This window comes from Staurois parvus, unplaced genomic scaffold (assembly GCF_062004578.1).
Source record: "Staurois parvus isolate SC_StPar_1 unplaced genomic scaffold, SC_StPar_1.0 ptg000168l, whole genome shotgun sequence".
NCBI classification, from domain to species: domain Eukaryota; kingdom Metazoa; phylum Chordata; class Amphibia; order Anura; family Ranidae; genus Staurois; species Staurois parvus.
The window spans coordinates 4,935,514-4,962,721 of NW_028317964.1; the positions used below are offsets into that span (position 1 = coordinate 4,935,514).

The 27,208-nt window shown below is 41.8% G+C and overlaps 1 protein-coding gene across 1 annotated transcript in view; it reads right to left on the reverse strand.

The window, feature by feature from the left end:
* The window catches only part of EFL1 (elongation factor like GTPase 1), a 601,029-nt gene that overhangs the window by 59,233 nt on the left and 514,588 nt on the right, over positions 1-27,208 (reverse strand). Inside the window, exon 19 of the mRNA XM_089676417.1 lies at positions 1,392-1,576. Coding sequence (XP_089532543.1) covers positions 1,392-1,576 — 185 coding nt within the window. The remainder of the gene's footprint in view (positions 1-1,391; positions 1,577-27,208) is intronic.

Genomic DNA, 27,208 nt, shown 5'->3' on the forward strand with positions numbered 1-27,208 from the left:
CTTCTCATCCTTCTCCTTCTTCTCATCCTTCTCCTTCTTCTCATCCTTCTCCTTCTCCTTCTTCTCATCCTTCTCCTTCTTCTCATCCTTCTCCTTCTTCTCATCCTTCTCCTTCTTCTCATCCTTCTCCTTCTCATCCTTCTCCTTCTCCTTCTTCTCATCCTTCTCCTTCTTCTCATCCTTCTCCTTCTTCTCATCCTTCTCCTTCTTCTCATCCTTCTCCTTCTTCTCATCCTTCTCCTTCTCCATCTTCTCATCCTTCTCCTTCTTCTCATCCTTCTCCTTCTCCTTCTTCTCATCCTTCTCCTTCTTCTCATCCTTCTCCTTCTTCTCATCCTTCTCCTTCTCCTTCCTCATCTCCAAGGGCATTTAAATTAAAGGTACAGTGTTCTGCACTAATTTAAAGGCTCTCTGAAGCCTAGAAACCCTTTTTATAAGTTAACTTCGTAGCGAATTAATTCGCATCGAATCGAATTTCTTCCTGAAATTCGGCGAATCAGCCGAATCGAATTTTTGAATAATTCGCTCATCTCTAGTTACAAGTGCTAAATCTAAATCTAAGGTTTCTTATCAACTCCACGGCCAAAGGACAAATTGAGAACTAGAAAAAGTGTGGTGCTGCAACTCCTGAATTTAATGTCCATAGGACCAGGTGCAATAGTCTATGCCAGGATCTACTGATCGCTGGTGCAATGCTTTCCAGACTCTTGCAGCAAATAATAATAAATGCACATTTGTTTACCTGCAAAAAATGTGCATTTAATAATTTTATCAAAAGGTGAACTTATCCTTTAAAGAGCTATGGGCACAGCTGGTATCCAACACCTCTGGGTGTGTCAGATACCTATTGTCCTGCAGGGTGCTGTGGTTCCTTTGGCCGACTGCTATGTCATTACAGGAGACATTGTGCCTAGTGGAATAAAATCACATTAGGTTCCTATTGAATAATTCCTTATATCTTCAGCTTTAGGAGCCCCCAAAATCCTATGCAAATATCAACTTTCTGAAACTCAGGGGTAGACATGTCCCCAACTTTTCACATCACTATGTTAAGACCTGACAAAAAGCAAGATGTGCATTGTAGTACGTAAAGGGGATCATAAAGACGGGCTCCCTTCTTGGCGGTACAGGGTTTCTCAGGAGCCATCAGTGGCACACTGGGGGACGGGATGCATTGTAAATAGAACAGTAGTTTTCTGCTATAATTTGTTAGTCTGAGGTGTACACAGGGACATTAGTTCATTTGGGTGATTTTCTGCTGAGGAAGGCAGAATATTTTATAACTTTCCTCATCTGCTGTCAAGGAAGGCACATACAGGTCTCCATCTGCAAAGCATCCAGTTCTGGTCCCATTTGATCTAGTGACTATTCAGAAGGAATAATTTGTTTACCTCCCAGTGACTGAACACCAGCTGGGGGCTGGCCAGGCCACTTGTCCTTTTTCTTATTTCATCAGCAAAGCCAAAGCTTTCGGCCACGGGCAGCACAGCCTTGATAATGAACATGTCTGTTCCTTCTTTCATCTCCTCCAACAGGACGCGACCTTCTCTCTTTGACAGGACACCATACACACGACCTGTGGAAATGTTCACAAGAAAATAAAAGCCACTAAGTCAGTCAAATGGTTTCACTCAGTTTCCACAAAACACAAGGACTTCATTTGAAAATGCCAGCAAGAAGCTTGGTGTGAGAAAAAATAAACTTGACTCCTTGATAAAGATAAAAAGCTAATTGATGCATTTTATGTACTCAGAATTTGAATATGTCTGCTCTTCTGCAACAGCAATTTTCTGAATACTGACTCACAATCTGGTGACACTGAGTGATATGTAAAGAGAATGTTTGAAAATTTTAATAAAGAAGAGCTGCTTAAAATACTTTACTGATTCCTTTGATCTGAGAAGACTATCCAATTTATGGGTAGATGGGGGACATAGCAAAAAAACCATGCAATTCTGCTAAAGCACTTAAAGCGATACTACAGGTTATTTTTTTTTGTAAAATAACAAACATGTTATACTTATCTGCTCTGTGCAATGGTTTTGCACAGAGCAGCCCAGTTCCTCCTCTTCTCGGGTCCTCTGCCGGCAGTCCAGGCTCTTCCTTTCTGTTGGTGCCTCCATAGTAAGCAGCTTGCTATGGGGGCACCCGAGCAGGCATGTTCCCAAGCCGCGGCTTCATGTGTCCATTCACACATGGAGCCGGGCTTGGCCCTACCCCCCCATCTCATTGGATGTCTGGCTGTGATTGACAGCAGCGAGAGCCAATGCCTCCCACTTGCTGTCTCAGCCAATGAGGAGACAGAGACCCGGGACAGCCGAGGCTGTCTTGCACATTGCTGGATCGCAATGGAGTTCAGGTAAGTATTGAGGGGGCTGAGGGGACTGCTGCACTTAGGTTTTTCACCTTCAAGCATAGAATGCATGAAGGTAAAAAACCTTAAGCCTTTGCAACCACTGTAATCTAAACTTCACATCAGAAAGTTTACTTACTGACCTTCATTTTTTTAAATACTATTATTTTAAAAATGATTAAAGAAAATTAATTTAAAAAAAAGTACAGAATGTGTTTTTTTTAATAGAAAATTAAAAACAAAATGTTTCAAAAATAAATTAGGCAGTGAAACCCTTATATTGGGTGAGATTTAAACAATACACCACTAGGGGATTTACTAAAACTAGAACATGCACAACGGTGCAGTTCTGCATAGAAACAAATCAGCTTCCAGGTTTAAGGGTAGCTTCACACCTATGCAGGTTGCGTTTGACTCGTATCTGCATTGCACTTTGTGTTTATGCACCTGCGGTTTTGCTGCGTTTTGCGTTTTATTTATTGTTGCTAGGCAGATTTAAAATGCGAAACGCATCAAAAACACGGCAAAAATGCATCAAAAGCGTAATATATACTTTTCTGCATTGTTTCCATTGAAGTCTATAGAACCACAAACACAACTTTTTGCATTCAAAAAAGTCCCAGACCCTTTCCCAAAAAACTCACCGGGTGAAAACACGGAGATGTGAACAGGTCCCATAGGAAATCATGTTAAATAGACTGTACTGCATTTCTGCAAAACGCTGCAGAAAATGCTTACGTGTGAACCTAGGGCTACTTCAAAGCTTAATTGAACAAACTGAAGGTAGAAGCTGATTGGCTACCATGCACAGCTGCACCAGATTTTGAGAGCACCAGTTTTAGTAAATCAGCTCCCCTCATTCCCCCCAATGTCTTACTTGCTGTACCAATAAGAACACATTATAATGTAGAGAACACAGGGGTCATAACCGTGTGCCCCAAGTCTGTTACATACACTGAGAACATAGAATACAGTTTTGAATCCTTTTAGTTAACAAAAAATGGAGCATAACTAGATACTATAAGGGTTTAATCTGGAACAATTGTAGCCATGTACTGATTATTGCAGTTGCAAGTACATTTTTTTTTTTTTTTTAGAACACTTACACTTTTAAGTTGATGTCATACATACACAAACACATAATATACTCGAAGTGAGCCCACAACAAATCAGTCAATTCCTGGCTAGCTCTCTGTCTGTTTAAACCGCTGATAGAAACTTTTACAAATGCAAATTTCTAAAAATGGATTTCCTGTGCACCAGGTGGAAAACAAAGTAGGGATTAGTGGTAAGGCAGCCCATTTTCACTCTCCCCGGTCTCCAGGCCCAAGAGAACACTAATCTAGATTCCCGTCCATCCAACACAATGCCAACTTCTCCTGGCATAAGCCAACCTCTCCTTAGCTTGTGGAGGAAGACCTAAGATAGTTCCTATCTCAAACCCTGGGATGCTAGATAGACCTTACCCCAAATCAACTCCTAAGCCATCTGGAGCTGACAGAGATCTATATAATAAAGTGTGTAATTGTTAGAACCTCTGTCAATTTTTTTCCTTGCTTTCCCTTAGACACAACAGAAAAGGAGTGGAAATCACTCCAAAGTGATGGGAAATTACCTTCTATAGAGTTGGTACTGGAACATGTGTCCACAGTGGAAGATTTCCCATCACCTTCTGTTTCAATCACAATGGTAAAATGTGAGATATCCCACCAACAACTGTTACCAAGACAAATCATGAGGATGGGCAGAAATGAAAATCTGACCTAGGTTCTTACCATTTCCTTCTCATTCCAAAACGGAAAAGTTTTGTCTAGCACATTGTAGTGTTCCTTCAAATCTTGGATGAAGGCGTACAAATGGGAGGTGGAAAAGTCACTGCTGACTGATTCATCTGTGTAAATTTCATTTTGAGCTACTGAGTTGTGCAGTCTTTTTACAACAAAGATCCAATGAAACGGGGGTAATATAAAAAAAAAAGCTTAACAGCTCCAACTGCTGACTGAGAAGGGAAATACAAATATTAAATATTTCAGTTATCTGACTAAATAATCTTTATCTTACTTTTTGATTCTGGACATTACAAAGAACAGCAATAGATACAAAATCACTACACATTGGGGTTGATTCACTCAAGCTAGAGACTGCAAAATCTGGGGTAGCTCTGCCTAGAAACCAATCAGCTTTCACGGTTTATTGACAATGCTTCATTGAACAAGCTGAAGTTAGAAAATGATTGGCTACAAAGCACAGCTGCATCAGATGTTGCACTCTCCAGCTTTAGTAAATCAACCAAAGAGCCTTTTACTTAGGTGCAAATATATTTTATGCAACGAGAAAATTGTGTTATTCACTATTTTTATTATTATAGGTTTTTTTTATAGTGTCAACAATTTACACAGCACTTCACGTACTGTACATTCACATCATTCTCTGCCCTAAAGGAACTTACAGTCTAAGGTTCCTTTCTCACAAGCCAACATACAACATACCAGGGCCAATTTAGACAGGAGTCAATTAACCTAAGAGTACATAGAGGAAACCTATGTAAACACAGGGAGAATATGCAAAATCCATAGAAGTGGTGTCCTGGTTGGGATTCGAATCATGACTCTAGTGCTGCAAGGCAGAAGGGTTAAGCTGCTATGCTGCTCTCACCACTATTACAGTGCCTTGAAAAAATATAAATACCCCTTGAAATGTTCCACATTTTGTCATGTTACAATCAAAAAATGTAAACATATTTTATTGGGATTTTATGTGACAGACCAACACAAAGTGGCACATAATTGTGAAATGGAATGAAAATGATTTTCAAACTTTTTTACAAATAAATATCTGAAAAGAGTGGCGTGCATTTGTACACAGCACCCTTCACACTCTGACACCCCTAACTAAAATCTAGTGGAACCAATTGCCTTCAGAAGTCACCTAATTAGTAAATAAAGTCCACCTATGTGTAACTTAAGCTCATTATAATATAGCTGTTCTGTGAAGCCCTCAGAGGTTTGGTAGAGAACATTAGTGAACAGCATCATGAAGGCCAAGGAACACACCAGACAGGTCAGGGATAAAGTTGTGGAGAAGTTTAAAGCAGGGTTAGGTTATAAAAAAAAATATCCTAGGCTTTGAACATCTCATGGAGCACTGTTCAATTTATCATCCGAAAATGGCAAGAGTATGGCACAACTGCAAACCTACCAAGACATGGCAGTCCACCTAAGCTGACAGGCCTGGCAAGGAGAGCATTAATCAGAGAAGCAGACAAGAGGCCCATTGCAAATCTGTAGGAGCTGCAGAGATCCATAGCTCAGGTGGGAGAATCTGTCCACAGGACAAATATTAGTCGTACACTCCACAAATCTGGCCTTTATAGAAGTGGCAAGAAGGAAGCCACTGTTGAAAGAAAGCCATAAGAAGTCCCCTTTGCAGTTTGCGAGAAGCCACGTGGGGGACACAGAAAACATGTGGAAAAAGGTGCTCTAGTCAGATGAGACAAAAATTTTACTTTTTGGCTTAAAAGCAAAATGCTATGTGTGGCGGAAAACTAACACTGCACATCACCCTGAATACACCATCTCCACAGTGAAACATGGTGTCTGCAGCATCATGTTAACTAGTTGCCGACCGCAGATAGCCGAATGACGGCTAAACTGCGGCCGGCCAGTTCTGAGTGGACGTCATATGACGTCCTCCCAGAACGCGCTCTCCTGCGCGCCCCAGGGGGCGCGCACCCGGCGATCTCCATGATCGCTGTGTCCTACGGACACAGCTGATCACGTGATGTGGTAAAAGGCCAATCATACCGGCCTTTTACCACGTGATCAGCGGTGTCCAATGACACGCTGATCACAGGGAAATGCAAGTGCCGGTTCTCGGCTGCACTTTCCTCACGCTGTCAGATCGTGAGGAAAGTACTGCCGAGAACCGGCAGTTGTCAGAGCAGGGATCGGCACCGATCATCAGGGCACTGATGATCAGTGCCCTGATGATCGGTGCCCAGCAATGCCACCCGCAAGTTCCGCCCACCTGTGCCCAGCAGTGCGCCCACTAGCTCCGCCCACCTGTGCCCAGCAGATCACCCACCTGTGCCCAGCAGTGCACCCACCTGTGCCCAGCAGTGCACCCACCTGTGCCACTCTGCAGTGTAACACACCTGTGCCCAGAAGTGCCACCTACCTGTGCCCAGCAGTGCCACCCACCTGTGCCCACCCACCAGTGCAGCCCAGCAGTGCTGCCAGTCAGTGCCACCAGTCAGTGCCCAGGGGTTGTGCCAGTCAGTGCCCAGCAGTGATGCCAGTCAGTGCCGTCTATCAGTACCCATCATCAGTGTCACCTATCAGTGCCCAGAAGTGCCACCTACCTGTGCCCACCAGTGCCACCCACCAGTGCTGCCCACCAGTGCAGCCCAGCAGTGCTGCCAGTCAGTGCCACCAGTCAGTGCCCAGGAGTTGTGCCAGTCAGTACCGCCAGTCAGTGCCCAGCAGTGATGCCAGTCAGTGCCGTCTATCAGTACCCATCATCAGTGTCACCTATCAGTGCCGCCTATCAGTGCTGCATATTAGTGCCGCCTATCCGTGACACCTCATTAGTGCTGCCTATCAGTGCCCTTTAGTGCTGCCTATCAGTGCCCATCAGTGCCGCCTATCAGTGCCCATCAGTGCTGCCTCATCAACGCACATCAGTGAAGGAGAAAAAATACCTGTTTGAAAAATTTTATAATAGAAACAAAGAAACTTTTTTTTTTCAAATTTTTTGCACTTTTTTAATTTATAGCGCAAAAAGTAAAGCGCCCAGTGGCGATTAAATACCACCAGAAAAAAATGATCAAAATTTCATATGGGTACAATGTTGCATGACCGCGCAATTGTCAATCAAAGTGCGGCAGCGCTGAAAGCTGAAATTTGGCCTGGTAAATAAGGGGGTATAAGTGCCCGGTAGGCAAGTGGTTAAGGGGCCTTTTAAAATAATGTCAGAAAGGTAGTAAGTACGATCCTCTTCACTTTAGGTGAGGTCCTAAAGTTAACTAGAGTATTTTCAGTGAGTAAATTTAATATTTATCAGAAAGTTGTTTATGCGTCTTTTGCCTGGTACATTTGCATAATGTCCCTGTAGTAATGATATATCAGATGATGTAATGCCCATTTCTGCACAAAAGCTGTAAATACAAAATAGCCACATCGGGATAGCATTGTTTTTTATTAGTCTGCTTGACTTCCACAGATCAGGATAACACTAAAGCACTATTACTTAGCTATTCTAAAGGAGTATAATGAGAAGGGTGCAAAGGCTGGGTCTAGCCAAGTAAGTGGACCAACTGTCCACTGAGGCATTAAAAAACCTTTTCTTCTCTGGGATCTCAGGGCAGCTGGTCTGGTGGCCACATGCCTAGTGTGACATGACGTAGTTAGCTCTCGTGGTAGATTTGTTATTTCAGTGACCTATTTTTAAGGGCTTGGTAGCCCACTTTTATTTAAAAGAAAGGGAAAGTTCACCAGCGCATGATTTCCCATGCAGGGAATCTTCTCCAACTTCAACAGCAATCCATGCACTGGAAAAATACCGAGCCACCTGGCTCACATGCTCACTCAGCTTCAACTGCAGTACCTCTCCTGGATACTTGGCTCTCTAGCCCAGCCTTTCTCAACCAGGGTGCCCAGGCACCCTGGGGTGTCTTGAGGTTTTTTCAAGGGTGCCTTGGCAAAATGTCTAAAAATGGTCTAAAACTATATAAGCCAGCGGGTGGAACAAGCCTGCCTTTTAGTTACACAAAGTCATTGTTTTTTGTTGTTCACCATTATGACCTTCTAGCCACCGGCGCCCTGGCAAAAAATACATCAGTTGATAAGGAGGATGTCAGCTACCCGCACAGCATCCTAGTTTGACACTCTCCATCAGTGCTGGGGTCACATTAGTTCAGTGAGGGAGAAGAGAAACCCTGGGTTTCTAGTCAGTACCACTGTGCAAAAGTGTATTTGCTTTGGAAGAATAAATCCCCTCTAATGTTGGGTGTCCTACATGTGTGGATGTTGCTGTGTTATATAAAACTATTAGAGTAGTTTTTTTACATCTTAGAGTGCGGTGCCCTTTTAAAATGACGAAGAGTCTTGAGGCACCTCATTTTAGAATGGGGTGCCTCAAGACTATCCATAATTTTAAAGGGTGCCTTGGGACTGTCCTTAATTTTAACGAGTGCCTTGACTGAAAAGGGCTTGAGAAACACTGCTCTAGCCTTTAGACACAGTGCCCTGCTGTAAGGCCCACCTCTGGCTTACGGATGGTGGTTCTTCTGACATCCTGATAGGAGCTGACCTGACTCCTGGAACGGAGACCTCTGTTTCTTGGCTTCCAGCTGTGTCCTCTGCTCCCTCGATGACACCTCTGTCTCCCCCACTGGGAGCAATCTCCAACTGGGAGCCCTGAGCTATTCTCAGACCTGAGTATATACCGACACCTCACACCCGTGTACTCCAGATTGCAGGTGTCTAACAAAACCCAGAGACGGGATTGAATGTTCTGATCCACAGCTGCAGAATCCAGAGAAAGTCAAATCCGCAGCTTTCTCTGCCCAGAAACATTAGTCTGGAACATCGCATTTACTTTAAATGAGAATCCTGTATTTCATTTTCCTATCTTCTCACATTGACAGAGTCTCGTCCTGTCACACTAGGCATTGGGTCAGCGAAACATTTCTAAAATCTAGTGATGGTATGAATAGCAGCAAAACCTTGTGCATAAAGGTTGATATCAAGAAATCTACAAGCATTACATTAAAATATAGCATTAAGTATTTAATAAAAGATGCTTTCATCAATTTATAAACGTGTTCAAGAAAAAATGCATTTACACAGCTGTCTTCTGTAACAAAATAAAGATGTCATAGGACTTCTCTTGTATTGGAAATTTAGACTCTCTTGTAAGGCAGTTATGTGTTAAAGGGGATCAGGCATGGAAACCCAGAGAAAGGGCCTTTTGTGTCTCACACTGTAACCAGATATTTTTATTTATTAAACACAGCCAGTTCTCCCGCAGACTCTTTCTACACAGGACACTTTCTGAACTATTTATACCAATAGCAGCCCGTCAGCATCCACCTGGTATGACTCAGTGAAGTGAATTCTAAAGGGTCGCTGGGCATTATTGCTCTTTGCATGATTAAGTGATTTCCTCCTTGCAGTGGTTACTAAATATGTCCACTTATGTTTAGAATCCATCAGCATAGGAAAGTACAAGGGAGCACCAATATTCCTGAATGGGCTTTATAGGTGATGTGTAGCCATCCAAATAAAGCTAGTTTAAAATTTTTAAAATCAAGTCAAGTTGTGAAATTATATGTGAAATCATGTCTCTCTTCTGCAGCAGCGTTACATCTATAGACCCTTAGTGGGTGGTACGTGGTAAGTGGGGGTTGTACGTAATGGCCAGAGCTTGTCAGCAGCCAATTGTTGAGGAGAGCTTGAAGCCAGAAAAAGATAAATATTGGGATGACATTTTTTAGAAAAATATTATTATTAGTATACAGGACTTATATAGCGCCAACAGTTTGCTCAGCGCTTTACATTATGGAGGGAGACAGTACAGTAACAATACAGTTCAATACAAGAGGGATTAGAGAGCCCTGCTCCTTGGAGCTTACAATCTAGGAAGTTTAGCTGCTTACAAGATAATTTGCAAGTGGCTACAATTCAGCTGTAAAAGCTAAATAAGACCTATAGAGGTGATTTTTCTTCCAAAGAACATCCAACCAAATAACAATTTTTTTGTGGAGTTATTTACAAACATGATGCAAAGATATTATAAAATATAATATGTACATACATAATGTTAATGCTGATCCCTTCACTACTGCATACTTACATTGGTGCACCTTGGACCAACATACATATCTCATACCTAAGGTGGCGCTGGAGAAGTTGACAATCACAGTGATAGCCATGATCGGTCCTGTGTGAGCGGCTTCCCTTCTACACACTAACTACAGGAGGTCACTCATTAGCATTTCCATCATTCAAAGAAAACCTTGATTTTTTTTTTTTTAACTGAATACAAGGCATTCTCTGGTTGGAAAAGGTGTATATCGTAACCTCACCAAGCCTCCTCTCCACCCTCTCTGAACAGAGAACTCCTTGCATTCACTGAAAAAAAATCCCCAATGTGTTCTATGATCAGAAAAAAAAAAAAAAATTCTCCCATTGGACTTTAAAGCAGCTAAACACCACATATGTGTAAGTATAAAAATAATTCATATTTTATTAATATAAATTTGTAAAACAATTTATCTACCAATAAACAAAGATGCTCTGGTACGTTCTTCAGGTGACATCTGAAATAACCCTATGCATTCCTTAGCAGGAAAATGCTAAAGTATATATTGTTTATAATCACTTCAAAAGTAGTTCCTCTTGCCCAAGAAGCCCCTACACATTTCAGTTGATTTATACAATCTTCATCGGGGGCAAGCAAGGCATATACTTGTCACCATGCTTTACACCCACAGCCTTTTAAAATAATTAACATTTCTTCATGTCTGCAATGGCTAAAAGGCATCCAACAAGGACTGGTCCTAAAGCTGTTGTTGGTGTGGGACGTGTTAAGATCTGGGTACAATAATTTCTAGTATAGTTCATGTCCAATGATGTATTGTCACACTTCAACTGATCAACTAAGAAGGCCCAGTGTTTATGATATTGCTGTGGGTGGTTGCTCCTCTTAACTGACCACAGTCAGTCCTTGCGGTCCCTTGTGTATCTGATGTATGGCTGGGTTGGATGCCTTTCAGCCATCATAGGCCTGAAATATGGCAATTGTTTTATTTGGCTGTGGGTGTAAAGCATGCTTACAAGTATATACCTTGCTTGCCCCCGATGAAGAATGTATAAGTCAACTGAAACAAGTTGGGGCTTCTGGGGCAGGGAGAGCTACTGTTAAAGTGGTTATCAGCAATATACATACACGTTTGTATTTCCCTGCAGAAGAGTACATAAGGGTATTTTAGATGTCACCCGAAGAAAGTACCAGAGCATCTTTGTATGTGTTTTAGATAACTTGTTTTATAAATTTGTATTAATAAAATAAGAATAATTTTTTATACATACACATATTGGGGTTGATTTGCTAAAACTAGAGAGTGAGAAATCTGGTTCAGCTGTGCGTGGTAGTAAATCAGTTTCGAACTTCAGCTTGTTCAATTAAGCTTAAAAATAACAAACAAACCTGAAAGCTGATCGGTTTCTAAGCAGAGTTGCACTAGATTTTGCACTCTCCAGTTTTAGAAAATCAACCCCATTGTTTTGTTTAGCTGCAATAAAGTCCCATGGTAGAAATATATTTTTTTATTTGACTGTAATATTGGGGATGTAGCAGCATATTGCTCTACTCTGGTCCACCTATCTCATTTTGTAAGCTGTTGTATTATTGGTGGCAGTGCTGAGAATGAGACCCCATGTTGTCAGGGTGCAGTGGGGCGACAGTCGCTTGCATTGAATCTGAATGGGACCTAGAAGATCACCGATATCACTTTAGTAGCAGCAACTAACTACAGTGATTGTCAGCATTCCCAGCACACCCTCAGGTATGATATATACTGTACATACTTACATATGTTCAACCTGGATGTATGAATGCAATACTGAATATTCCTGAAGTTCAATTTGAATGTACACTATATTGCCAAAAGTATTTGAACTCCCCTCCAAATCATTGAATTCAGGTGTTCCAATCACCTCCATGGCCACAGGTGTATAAAATCAAGCACCTAGGCATGCAGACTGCTTCTACAAACATTTGTGAAAGAATGGGTCGCTCTCAGGAGCTCAGTGAATTCAAGCGTGGTACCGTGATAGGTTGCCACCTGTGCCCACAAAATTGCCAGTGTTATTTCTCACATACAGCATAGGCATACTTGCAATTACACCCTAAAACACATTCTGCTATCCGTGAAATTTCCTTGATACTGAATATTCTACAGTCAACTGTTAGTGATATAATAACAAAATGGAAGCAACTGGGAACAACAGCAACTTGGCCACGTAAAATGACAGAGTGGGGTCAGCGCATGCTGAAGCGCACAGTGCGCAGAAGTCACCAACTGTCTGCAGAGTCAATAGCTAAAGACCTCCAAACTTCATGTCGCCTTCAGATTAGCACAACAACAGTGTGTAGAGAGCTTCATGGAATGGGTTTCCATGGCCGAGCAGCTGTATCCAAGCCTAACATCACCAAGTGTAATGCAAAGCATCGGATGCAGTGGTGTAAAGCATGCCACCACTGGATGGAGTCTAGAGCAGTGGAAATGTGTTCTCTGTCTGGCAATCTGATGGACGTGTCTGGGTTTGGCAGTTGCCAGGAGAAAGGTACTTGCCTGACTGCATTGTGCCAAGTGTAAAGTTTGGTGGAGGGGGATTACAGTGTGGGGTGTGTTTTTTAGAGGTTGGGCTTGGTCCCTAATTTCCAGTGAAGGGAACTCTTAAGGCGCCAGCATACCAAGACATTTTGGACAATTTCATGCTCCCAACTTTGTGGGAACAGTTTGGGGATGACCCCTTCCTGTTCCAACATGACTGCGCACCAGTGCACAAAGCAAGGTCCACAGAGACATGGATGAGCGAGTTTGGGGTGGAGAAATTTCACTGGCCTGCACAGAATCCTGACTTTAACCCGACAGAACACATTTGGGATGAATTAGGGCAGAGACTATGAGCCAGGCCTTCTCGTATGACATCAGTGCCTGACCTCACAAATGTGCTTCTGGAAGAATGGTCAAACATTCCCATAGACACACTCCTAAACCCTGTGGGCAGCCTCCCTAGAAGAGTTGAAACTGTTATAGCTGCATAGGGTGGGCCAACTCAATATTGAACCCTACAGACTAAGACTGGATTGCCACTAAAGTTCATTAGCGTATAAAGGCAGGCGTCCCAATACTTTTGCAATATAGTGTATTACACAGACATAACATATGAACATTTTGTTAAATAACAGATTTGGAATACCCTATGCCAAAATCCTGTACTTGGTCAAGAATCATAATGATAAGGATGGTGTGGTCCAGAGTCAATGAGATACATAACAGTAAATAAATAATAAAGATAACAGTAAAAAAGTAATAAAGATGATTTTTGTGGCTCACAACTTTTAGTACAGTTCGACTCTGACATATTGTGTATAAACTGGGCTTTAGGATTATATAGATTAGCCGCTAGAAGATGGACCCGGTATCACGTGTATAACAGGTATTAACCATTACTTATGAGGTAAAGGAACTGTCAGTATGAGAAATCTAACAACGCGTTGTAATAAATTAGACAACAGCTGCTTGTATACTTTTATCTCTCAGTCCCTCCTACATAGTTTAAACCCAAAGACACGAGTGACTGAGGACTATCCTGTTTCTTTTGTTCTTGGTAATGTTCCTCTGCTCTGCCTCTCTTTGAAAAGATGTCTTTTTTACAGAGTACTGACAGCACCTTTAAAACTTCTAAGGTGAACAAGCACAAAAGTTGTGTGAGCTTCTTTTAAAATTTTGCCTTTGGCAATGTTGTATTATGGTATTTAAAAGAGGTATAGTAGCAGACCTCTGTAGGGCAATTATTGTTTTATTTTAAGGAAGAATATCATGATAGGTAAACCTGAAAGCCCTTAGGGTGCCCATAGACAGAAAAAGATCTCTTGCCTCCTGGACAACTGTCTGAATGATGTTTTCGGCAGTTCAGGCCTCCAAAAGCATATCAGAAAATACCTGCTGTTTACATCAGACCATCCACACGTGTGGCCGTCAAGGATATGTATCATCTTACAATGTTTCACATTTTTAAATTCTCTTGTTACTGAAAAGATTGAGCATAGGCAATAAACTGGAAAGATGATGTGCGATACTTCAAGGACAAAACGCCTCAAAAAATCCAATCCTGCTAACTGACATTTGGGCAGATTCTGTCTTTTATAGTGTCTGGAATGAACGTTCATATCTTCCACTCCTCCAGGTTTTCAAAATCATTCAGAAATTTAATTTATAAAAGTTCTTTATTTACTGTCTATGGAGATGGTTAACTTTCCAAATGTATACTTTGCCATATACACATTTTCTTTTTGTTTAGTTATATTTTTGCACTTTAAAGCCATTGTTCGCTCTGGAAAAAACTAATTAAAAGTTAGCAGCTACAAATCCTGTAGCTGCTAACTTTTAATAACAGGATACTTACCTATCCAGGGATCCCAATGCCATCCTTGCCCGGACTGGTTGTTCACTAACCTTGGGGTTCCCGGTGCTGGAATCCTGTGGGCAGCTGGCAATGCTGCTTTCGGCTATACAGCTGGCTTCCCGCTGTGCTTTGTAAATGGTCCCGCAGTCTTCTGGGACCTGTGATGTGTCCCAGAAGATGACAGGGTGGGAGGGGAAAAGGAGAACTTCTGCTTGGATTGCCTAGGTAATCTGATCCAAAGTGGGAGCGGGTACCTGTCAAAACTAGGTACCCGCACCTCCCCTCCCCCAAAAATTACATGCCAAATATGGGAGAGGAGGATTTAAAACAGAACTTCCATTTTAAGTCAGCAGGTAGAGCTTTGGGGTTCTCTTCACATGTGTTCTCTTTAAAGTTTGTTGAAAAAAAATCAGGCTTCAATAGCTCAAGCTAAAATGTACAGACAACTGGATGAGTCTTCAAAACAGCAATTTGTTCTACTGACTCAGATGGCCCAGTCCAAAATTGCAATCAGACAAATGGAAACTCCACGTTCTGCTGTGCTATCACTTCAATGCAGAACTTCACTCTCACAATCAACAATAATTATGTTTAATCCTTATGCTGCTAGCATTACCAAATAGATAGGAAGGCATATTACAATTACCTCCCTTATACTGAGCCCAATCTCGATCTAGCTTTGTGCAGGAGGGCAGCAGCTCTTCCGGCTCTCTCCCTCCCCACTGGGTAAACTGATAGCCGCAGGAGCCATTGGCTTAAAAGACACAGACAGCTGGGCTTGGGAGCAACACTGCATGTGTGCCACCATAGGAAGTGCCACCATAGGAAGCGCCACCATAGAAAAGAGGAGGAGCCAGGAGTGCTGGAGGGGGACCCCAGAAAATGAGGACCGAGTCTGCTCTGTGCAAAACCATTTCACAGAGGAGGAGAGTATTACATGTTTTGTTATTTTAATTAAAAAAAAACTTTGAAGCTTTACAATCACTGTAAGTTGCACTTTAAACAACCCTGAAAACTACCTGTCATGTATTTAATGGTATTAAGCTAAAGATCCTGGGTTTGTGTAAATAAAGCATAAACTTTTAAAAAACCCAAAACTTCCAAAATCATTACAGTTTCCTTTAAATACTACCTGTTACATATACATCATGCCCATACAAATCAATGCTTAAAGCAACTTTATTGTAAAAACTGATATGAAGTGTAAAGCGCAGATAACTAAAGGTTTACCTGTCTCTTCCTACCATCTGCACATTCCAATTGTTTATAAGTTAACCTAGCACAGTGATGGGATATTAGGACATTAGGAATTTGTGTGTGTGTTGGAGTGGGGGGATAAGGAAGGTGTGAGTGGAGGGGCGGACTGACCATTCGGGCACCTGGGTACTACCCAAAGGCCCGGGGTTAGTAGGGGGCCCCATTAGATGGCCCTGATACTTTTCATAGGCTTTTTTGGGTGTGGTTTGAGTGTGGGTAAGGACACAGGGGCCCCAGCATTTCCTATTGCCCGGGGGACCCATGAGTTGTCAGTCCGCCCCTGGAGTGGAGGGTATGAAGTAGTAAGCTTCAATACTATCAGGAAATAGCAGAACCCTTATCAATCAAAATGGCCTGGGATTTGACCTTAGTGCCAGTCTTGTATGCTGCTGTACTTTGAGGATCCTGCACTTGGACAGTGTACATCTGATGGCAGCAGTTTTTTTTTTTTTAATTGACAATGTTTCCTTATACTACCAATAAAAATGAAAGCACCACGAGTCAGTGACATGCAGTGGGGCAAAAAAGTATTTAGTCAGCCACCAATTGTGCAAGTTCTCCCACTTACAAAGATGAGAGAGGCCTGTAATTGGCATCATAGGTAGACCTCAACTATGAGAGACAAAATGAGAAAACAAATCCAGACAATCACATTGGCTGATTTGGAAAGAATTTATTTGCAGATTATGGTGGAAAATAAGTATTTGGTCACCTACAAACAAGCAAGATTTCTGGCTCTCACAGACCTGTACCTTCTTCTTTAAGAGGCTCCTCTGTCCTGCACTCATTACCTGTATCAATGGCACCAGTTTGAACTTGTTATCAGTATAAAAGACACCTGTCCACAACCTCAAACAGTCACACTCCAAACTCCACTATGGTGAAGACCAAAGAGCTGTCGAAGGACACCAGAAACAAAATTGAAGACCTGCACCAGGCTGGGAAGACTGAATCTGCAATAGGCAAGCAGCTTGGTGTGAACAAATCAACTGTGGGAGCAATAATTAGAAAATGGAAGACATACAAGACCACTGATAATCTCCCTCGATCTGGGGCTCCACGCAAGATCTCACCCCGTGGGGTCAAAATGATCACAAGAACGGTGAGCAAAAATCCCAGGACCACACAGGGGGACCTAGTGAATGACCTGCAGAGAGCTAGGACCAACGTAACAAAGGCTACCATCAGTAACACACTATGCCGCCAGGGACTCAGATCCTGCAGTGCCAGATGTGTCCCCCTGCTTAAGCCAGTACATGTCCGGGCCCGTCTGAGGTTTGCTAGAGAGCATTTGGATGATCCAAAAGAGGATTGGGAGAATGTCATATGGTCAGATGAAACCAAAATAGAACTGTTTGGTAGAAACACAACTCGTCGTGTTTGGAGGAGAGAGAATGCTGAGTTGCATCCAAAGAACACCATACCTACTGTGAAGCATGGGGGTGGCAACATCATGCTTTGGGGCCGTTTCTCCGCAAATGGACCAGCACGACTGATCCATGTACAGGACAAAATGAATGGGGCCATGTATCGTGAGATTTTGAGTGCAAACCTCCTTCCATCAGCAAGGGCATTGAAGATGAAACGTGGCTGGGTCTCCCAACATGACAATGATCCCAAACATACCGCCCAGGCAATGAAGGAGTGGCTTCGTAAGAAGCATTTCAAGGTCCTGGAGTGGCCTAGCCAGTCTCCAGATCTCAACCCCATAGAAAACCTTTGGAGGGAGTTGAAAGTCCGTGTTGCCCAGCGACAGCCCCAAAACATCACTGCTCTAGAGGAGATCTGCATGGAGGATGGGCCAACATACCAGCAACATTGTGTGCCAACCTTGTGAAGACTTCCAGGAAACGTTTGACCTCTGTCATTGCCAACAAAGGATATATAACAAAGTATTGAGATGAACTTTTGATATTGACCAAATACTTATTTTCCACCATAATCTGCAAATAAATTCTTTCCAAATCAGCCAATGTGATTGTCTGGATTTGTTTTCTCATTTTGTCTCTCATAGTTGAGGTCTAGCTATGATGCCAATTACAGGCCTCTCTCATCTTTTTAAGTGGGAGAACTTGCACAATTGGTGGCTGACTAAATAATTTTTTGCCCCACTGTAGCTAGATGTAATTCTCCTCCTAGGTTTAGCGAAGTATCAACATCTGGCCTCCCCACGTAGGTTTGCCTTCACATGCCAGGGAAGAAAGCCATGAACAAGTTCTGCTCAGCTGCAGGCAATCCAAAATCTATTCACATTGGTGATAATCGCAGTGTGCAGTACACCTAGGTCTGTGCTCCTATATCAGTGGTAGCTGATATGGCATTCTTTTCATACTATATTTTAACAGATTCTGACTTCATTCATTACTAAAAGGTAAAAAGAACAAAGAATGGAAGCTGTATTCTAAGCACAAAGCACCCACAGCTGAGTTCCATAACCCTCCTCTTATCCCCAGCTCTAGCCCAACTAAAAAATGGCGACATATACTGTATATCCTAATCCTACTGCTGATATTCTTGCTTCAGCTGTACTGGCATAATCACTTATTCCTGTGGATGTCCCCTGATTTCCAGAGTCAGTTAGGCACGGTATTGTGACTTAACCACTTGCCCTCCAGAGGATTTACTCCCCTTCCTGACCAGGCCATTTTTTCCGATACAGAGCTGCGTTATTTTAACTGACAATTTCACAGTAATGCAACGCTGCACCCAAATGAAATTTATGTACTTTTTTCCCACCAATAGAGCTTTCTTTCAGTGTTATTTGATCACCTGTGCGGTTTTTATTTTTTGCACTAAAAACAAGAAAAGACCAACAACTGTGAAAACAAAAACCAAAACAAAACAATATTTTTGACTCTTTGCTATTAAACATGTCCAGTAAAAAAATTTAATTTCTTCGTAAATTCAGACCAAAATGTATTCTGCTACATGTCTTTACGAACCTTCCCCCAAGCATGTAAATTAATCGGTTTACATAAAAGTTATAGCATCTACAAATGGTGGTATATATACTTGATTTTTTTTTTCTTTAATACTAGTAATGGCGGCAATCAGCGACTTATAGCCGGACTGCAGCGGCCATTCTGACACTGGGAGGGAACTCACTAAATGCCACTGACATCCTCAGTGACACCAATACAGTAATCAGTGCTAATAAAAAGCACTGACACTGTACTAATGACACTGAGCAGAAAGGGGTTAACATCTGGGGCGATCAAAGGGTTAACTGTGCGTTGTGTGTGTTTTAGTAGTGTAACATGCTGCTGTGTATTTCTCTACTGTGTAGACAAATACACAGTAGCATGTTACTGCTGGCATGGGAGAGGCCTGTGTTATTTACACACAGGTCTCTCCCGTCAGTGATACTTGGCAATCGCCAGGTGCCGGCGGGGAATATCTGGCTGGGACCCGGTGATCGACATCTGTAGCTGCCAATGGCGGCGTGGGTAGAGCGGCTCGCGTGCACCCCCATACGTGATTTTGCACAGTCCTGTTGCTCTGTAGTAGTAGTTCTGCTATAGGGTGGTCGAGAAGCGGTTAATAAAGTCAAAGCATTAAAGGGTAAGTTCACCTTTATAGGTAAGGGACGACTGTAGATAAAAACAAACTGGGCAGCTGTGCCCTTACTATAGATGCAGGCCATTTATGGACTTCCCACGGCCTGGCTGAAAAACTTCTAGATAGCATCATTCCATCTCACCATGTTTGATAGGACGTTGATAAGACACTTCCAGCTGTTACTGCTCACACCCACCATTACAGGGGTGAGCACTCAAACCCCCGCAAATGTGTGGTCTACTATCTCCTCCCCACTATAGCATTACTATTATACAGGATTTAAATAGCGCCAACAGTTAGCATCATTGAGCTCAGAGCTCCAGCGCCAAGGGAGAGAGCGTGCATGTGTGCATGGGTTCAAATCAGCTGGGAGTGTCTTAGCAATGTCCTAGAAACAAGGCAGGATGTGATGATGCCATCTCTGGGAGTTTGTTAGCCAGGCTTCAGCAGCTAAGTAAATTAAGTACATCTATGGCAAGAACATTTTTCAATTTAGTACAAGGTGCACAGTTTTTGTTTTATCTACAGAAGCCCCTTTTCTGCATAGGCATAGCAGGGTAACAGTGGAACTATTAACAAGGACTATTTTCAATCCTTATGCTGCTAGCATTAGTAAATAGATAGGAAAGTATATCATATTTACTTGTTTTAAACTTTTTTTTAATTTCCTGGTTTCTTGCCTAGGCAAATGTCATACATCCCAGGAATCTTCAGAAGGGGAGGAGGGGTTATCTCAGCTAAGCACACCCTCCTTCATGCATGCCTGAACTAAGGGCAGATGGATTACAGGAAGTAAATGCTACATGAATTATCAGCTCTTACTCAAGATGGCCATAGTCAGAAATCCTAGGAGGGTGTTTTAACAAGTGATTTCTTAGTAAAATAAGGCACAGAGACATGGATGGATGGGGAAGTTTGCTTTGAATATTAAAAATGAATTAAATGGAGTTTTGGTTTGTCTCATTTGGCTCAGATGCAGCGTAGTTCCGCTTTAATTAGCAAACTGTTTTTGCATCTATGACAAAACCAGCATAGCAGAAAACTATTTTTATGAAAAGGTATAAATAAGATATTTATATAAGCTATAAATAGATATTTTAATTAGAAACCTTGATAACTTCATTACAATTACATGAAAAAAAAAAATCTATTATTTTTTTTAATGTACACATTTTTTTGAATGCCATGTATTTTTGAGGTCTGCAATACAACAAGCGAACGCTGGGACGATAGCCCAGAGCCTGTCGGATAGTGTTCTTTTAGAAGTAAGGATTTAAAAGGCTGATGAAGAACATTTGTAAAATGTGCCTTGGGCCTTGAAGTTCTCAGTGTAAAAAATACATTTTGAGGCTTTAAAATGTCTCGGAATGGCTTTTTTTGTTCTGAAGAAACTTCAAAACATCTCCTTCTTGCTCAATTAAGATTAGAAGGAAAAAATGATTTTGTTCTTATATTAATATCGAATCGCCCAAGACTGTGTGCATATTTCATTCGCACAGCAAGGCACCAAACTACTCCAGCCTTAAAGGTATCACACTGAAATGCTCCCTCCTGGTCCAAAATCACAACATCTGATGGAGAAGACTATTGAGGACACACATGGCAGATACTGGAAATAGTTGTTCCATCAGGGAACAATCTGACACTCCACATCACTTGTGGGAAAGGCTGTACTTAGGGTTTTTTTTTTTTTTTTACAAAATTGGCACTTCCAAAATTATACTGAAACATTGTGCAAAATTTAAAAAAATAATTTTTGCTTATGGTGCCGGTTTAGAAGTTAATTAATACAGAAACTAATATAGTAAATTACTTTATAATTAAAGTGATATTAAAGGCAAAAAAAAAAAAAGAACAAATATGTTATACTTACCTGCTCTGTGCAGTGGTTTTGCACACAGCAGCCCTGATCCTCCTCTTCTCGAGTATCCCGCCGGCAATCCTGGCAGCTTGCTATGGGGGCACCCAAGCAGGCTCGTTCCCCAGCTGCTGCTCTGCATGTTCAACCTTGAGTCTTTACAAACACTTTAAATCTAATAAAATTAACACTCCCCTTCCCACACACTGACAATACTGATGTCCAAAGATGCCCCCCTGTGCTCCTTCATCCAGAGTGGGGGCACTCTAATACAGGAGGTGTGTTACTGGCTAGAACACCAGGTGAAACGCCTAAAAAAACTAATGCAGCCACCACCGCCATATATTACATTTTTGGTTTTGGGTTTAATAGCACTTTAACCTAACAAATCAATTAACAGTTCTGATTATCTTCTCTTCACAATAGGATAAAAACAGCACATTAACCTATTAATCAACCTGAATTAAAGTGATTGTAAAATTATTTTATTATTTTTTTAATAACAAACATTTTATACTTACTGCTCTGTGAAATGGTTTTGCACAGAGCGGCCCCCCTCCTTATCTCAGGTCCCCCATTAGAACTCTCTGCTCCTCCTCTTCTACATGTGCCACCACAGGAAGCAACGTCCTATAGTGGCACACGTGCGAGACTGATCCTGAGCTAGCTGTGTGTGTTGACATACAGAGTGTGTGTCAGTACAGGAGCCGAGGAACGGACAGGCAGGCCTAACAATGTAACGCACTGGCTGATGACAACCACCACCCACAGACCGTAGTCCCTCAGGGCGCGGAGTCTAAGTCCCAGGCTGCCCTTCACCAGGGCCCCTGATGGTGGGGATGAACTTGACGCAGCCAGGAACCAGGTCGCGGCCCCCGAGACACCTCAGCTGCGGTAATGGCTGCCGCCAATGGCGTGTAGCTGGTGGAAGAGACAAAAGAGTAGTCAGACAGGCCGGGGTCAACAACAGCAGGACAAAACAGTACAGGACAGCAGACGAGAATCACAGGTCACGAGCCGGGTTCAGCAACAGAGGGTCAGATCAAAGGAGAATACAAAGAATAGTCAAGTCACAAGCCGAATCAGATACCAGGAGAGTCACAAGAGTCAGAACAGAGTAATAGCAACACAAAGACACAAGACACAAGAGCAAAGAGCATGTGCGGGCCACAGGCTTATATGTCATCAGCCACGCCCCTCTGGGGGATGGACCTCAGAGACCTGAAGGCATAAAAGGATTCCCACCATGCACAGCAGAATCCAAGATGGACACCAGCACATGGAGTAACACAACCTCAGGGAAAAGGTAGGACCTTGACAGTGTGGCTTGGTCCCGCCCCTGCCTCACTGGATATGATTGACAGCAGCAGTAGCCAATGGCTCCTGCTGCTGCCTCCATCTCCAGTGAGGGAAGAGAGAAAAAGCAGTGCAGTTGCTTTCAGGCACAGCATTGGATTAACATCGGGCTCAAGTATTTGGTGAGGCTGGAGGGGAAGTGAACATACAAGGTTTTTCACCTTAATGCACAGAATGCTTTAAGGTAAAAATCCTTCAGGTTTACAACCACTTTTACTGCCTAATTGACTTGATTAACCAAACCTATCCTATATAGTTATAGTGCCTAATCAAGTAAAACAGTAATCTATTAATTAACCAACCCATAGTCCTTTTACACCTAAATCTGGCCATCTATTAAATTAATTGGAAACTGGGCTGAGAGAAAATATATATAAAAACTGAACACATTGGAACGGTCACACTGGTGTCCTCTCTTGCTGTGCAGGGAAAATGCACCAGATACGGTATATCAGGCTTGGTAAATCTGCTACCATAAAGCAATAAAGTGCTTATTGTTTCAGGGTCTGAAAGCCCCCTACAACTTAACTCCATCTATGTGAACCACACTGAAAGCTTGGAGGATGAGTTTACAATGGAAGGCCCTTCCACCTACCTCCTTCTTTCCTCTTACCCCATTATGGTTGAACGCTTCTCTCCCTTTCCCTCCCATTTTTATATGATCCCCAACCCACTAGCTTGAGCTAAGTTTCAGGTCAAATTGTTGGAACATATATCACCATCCCCTAGCCTTTAGTGTCCTTTGCCTTTAATTTGACTCCCCATTAACAATTCTGATATTTGCAGGTTTCCCATGCCTTCTGTGGTCTTGAATCTGTGCTCCATGTGCGTGTAACAATTATTGAAAAACCAACCTTAGTATTGTATCAGTACCTTATTATGTCTGGTATTCCTGAGTTATCTTTACTACATCAGAAATGGAGACTAGATGTTCCTGACTTGGATGAGGATGATTGGTCGGTGGTGTGAGACTTTCCCTTTACTCACCTGGTGTCAGAAAGGGACAAGCTGATCCAATTAAAAATTCTTCATCATGCTTATTATACCCCATACAGGCTCTACAGAATGAATCTGGATATCTCCTTTGCCTGCTGAAGAGAGGGTGCGGCACGCACCCGATGGGTGATTCTTTTAAATTTTCTGGACTTGCCTGACCATCACTTTATATTGGACAGATATTATTGAAGTCATCAGCTGTTTGACCCACATACAAATCCACTGCACACTTAGGTACTGCTTGCTGGACCTAGTGAGGAACACAAGGGCAATGTGGATGCTTTTAAGCTTCTTATTGTTCTATACCAGGAAGGCTGTCACCATGTGTTGGAAAAAGTAATCTCCCTCTATCATCCAGGTTCTGGATGCAATTTTTGAATTCTAACTAACTTCTGTATCAAGCCACTTACTGCAATAGAAATTTCAAAAAGTATGGTCATGCTGGCTTGACAACCCTTCTACGGCTACATCAACCAAAGCTTAGGATATACAGTGCTCAGCATAAATGAGTACACCCCAACAGATTTGTCAAAAAACCTTTACTTTCCTTTCAGAATCAACATTTTCTATGGGACACTATACTACAAAACTCCATTGAGTACAAACAATGTTTGTTCATTTGCACACCCAAAAAATTATTTTTCCTAACAAATTAATTCAAGAATATGTTGCAAAAATTAAAACACACCTATGAAAGTCTTAGGAGTAAAGCTAAATTTTAAACAACAAAATCCTAATTAACAAGAATTCAACTACAGGTGAGTCTAAGTATTCATTAAATAGGGGTCAAGCAGACAGTTGATTATAAAAGGGCTTTACTTAACAAAGAAAACCCCTTCCTATTTCATGCTGTCAGCAACGGCACCACATAGAAGAGAAATGTCAGAAAAAAGGCCTGAGAAAGAAAATAATTTCTTTACACAAAAAAGGTGAAGGCTACAAGAAGATCAGCAAAGCTTTACTTCTCTGTCAGAATATTGAAGCAAAAATAATACAAACATTTAACAAAGATGGTACTGCAACATCTCACAGAGACATCCAGGCCGTCCACAAAAGTTAACAACTCGACAGGAGCATCTTCTGATGAGAAGGGCTGAAGAAAATCACCATGCAAGTTCACTGCGATTAGCTAAAGAAGTAGAAAGCCAAACTGAGGTGATTGTTTCCCATGACAAAATATTGCGTACACTGCAGAGGAATGCGATGCCATAGGTGTCGTCCAGGAAGGAAGCCTCTCCTAAAACCCATGCACAAAAAAGCCCCCCTAGACTCTGTACTCTGGAGTGATGAGACCAAGATAAATGTTTTTGGAACTAATGGCTTCAAAACTGTATAGCGTTGCAAAGGTGAGGAGTACAAAGAAAAATGCATGGTGCCTACAGTGAGACATGGTGGTGGCAGTGTCTTTCTGTGGGGCTGCATGAGTGCTGATGGTGTCGGGGAGCTGCAGTTCATTGATGGTATCATGAATTCACAGATGTACTGCTCTATATTGAAAGAGAAGATACTACCATCACTCTGTACCCTTGGTGGTAGTGCACTTTTCCAACATGACAATGATCCAAAACACATATCTAAGGCCACTGTTGCATTTCTGAAGAAGAACAGGGTGAAAGTGATTCAGTGACCAAGTATGTCTCCTGATCTGAACCCAATCAAACAGCTATGGGGAATTATGAAGAGACAAGTTGAACATCACTCTCCATCCAAGCTCTAAAACAGGTCATTCTTGAAGAATGGAAAAAGATAGATGTTGCAGTATGTCGCCAACTTGTTCATTCCATGCCTAGAAGACTTGGTGCTGTCCTTTCAAATCATGGAGGTCATATATGTAAAATACTAGATGGAGTAGTTTTTGTAGTGGGGTGTATCCATTTTTGCATCAACTAATTTGAGTAAAACTGAAGATTTTGGAAGTTATATTATTAACCTTGCTTTCATGTAATGAGCTAAACAAAGGTTCTATAAAACTCAAAATGTGGCAATTGTTCTTGTGTTCATTGAGATATTGATTAAAATCTTACTTTTCAAAAAGGGTGTACTCATTTATGCCAAGCACTGTAGCTCTATTTCTTTTACATTAGCTCTTGGGGAATCCCCCGATACGTTAACATCTCTAATAAACTTTGTGCACAAGCCATGTATCATATTCCTGTAAGATTCTATTGTACACCTTCTGTTTTTTAACTTATGAACTCCACCCCTGCATGGGTTGTGAGCATGTGTACTCATTGATACATTTTGTACATTTAGCTGCACTTTCAACAATATTCAAATTAAAAAAAAACATTAAAAGGAGACTTTACTTAAGGTCCTTCCACGTTACTGTGACTACAAATGGGTTAAACTGGTTTTCTGGTGTAAAATGAATTACTGACAAATGCAGAAATGATTTACAATAAAAAAAAAAAATCTACACATTCATAAAGGTCACTTCTTCTTCCTTAGGGCTATATTACATAAGAGGTTTTCGATTACGCAAGGACACAATGATCCTGCACCTGCACTTGTGCAAGTCTAAACAAGACTTGGGCAACTCGTGGCGATGTTACTTTCTTAAAGCATTGAGAAAAACACATGAAAACAGCTCAATAATTCAGTATTTGTGCAATTTATTACTCATCACCTTCAAGGCAATCTACAAAACCACACAACTGAAGTCAACTATAATGCCGTCAATTAACAATGCTGTGAATACACAAACTAACTTAACCCTCCTATCCTTTACAGCCAAGAAAGCTGCCCTCTTAGGCTCTATTTGATCTGCACTTGTCATGGTGCTGAACATGTGGCCAATTATGATACCAGCAATTTGATAGTTTGACAGTTTGGACAAGAGCACATACATATGTGACACTCAGGACATGCCTTGAATGTGACTGTTTTGGGAGACAGTTAACATTTTTGGGTTTAGTTCCACTTTAAACTGAAGGGGATTTGTGATATTATGCCTGTGTAATCAAAGTGGAGCTCCAGCCATAACACAAATAACTATTTAGCCCAGTTGTTTTACATTACAAACCAACTGGAACCCAAAAGTCTCTTTCGCAGTCTTTTTACCCCTGAAGGACCCTTAATTTATTATCAGCTCTCAGGGAACCTCTACTAAAATTAATTCTTTGGCAGTTCAGGGGGAAAGAATTTCCCTAACATTGATGATCAGTAGAAATAATGGCGACCGTTACAAACAGCTAGACAGAATATAGGACAGCACGATGGCATACGGGTTAGCACTTCTGCTTAGTAGCACTAGAGTCATTGGTTCAAATCCCAACCATGACACTAAGTACATGTTTTCCTTGTGCAACCATGAGTGTCCTCCAAGTACACCGTTTTCCTCCAACACTCCAAAAGATATGCTGGTCGGTTAACTGGCTCCTGTCTAAATTGGCCCTAGATTGTGTATGTATGAATGCGAGTTATGGACCTTAGATTGTAAGCTCCGTGAGGGCAGGGACTGATGTGAATGTACAATATATACAGTATGTAAAGCACTGCATATATTGTCTGTACTATATAAATACCAATAAGAAATAAATTATTGGTGTCATACTCTGGCATTGGACCCAAAACTATGAAGGCACCATCAGATGGGAGGTCAAACAGCTACAGCTCAAGGAGCCCATAGCAACC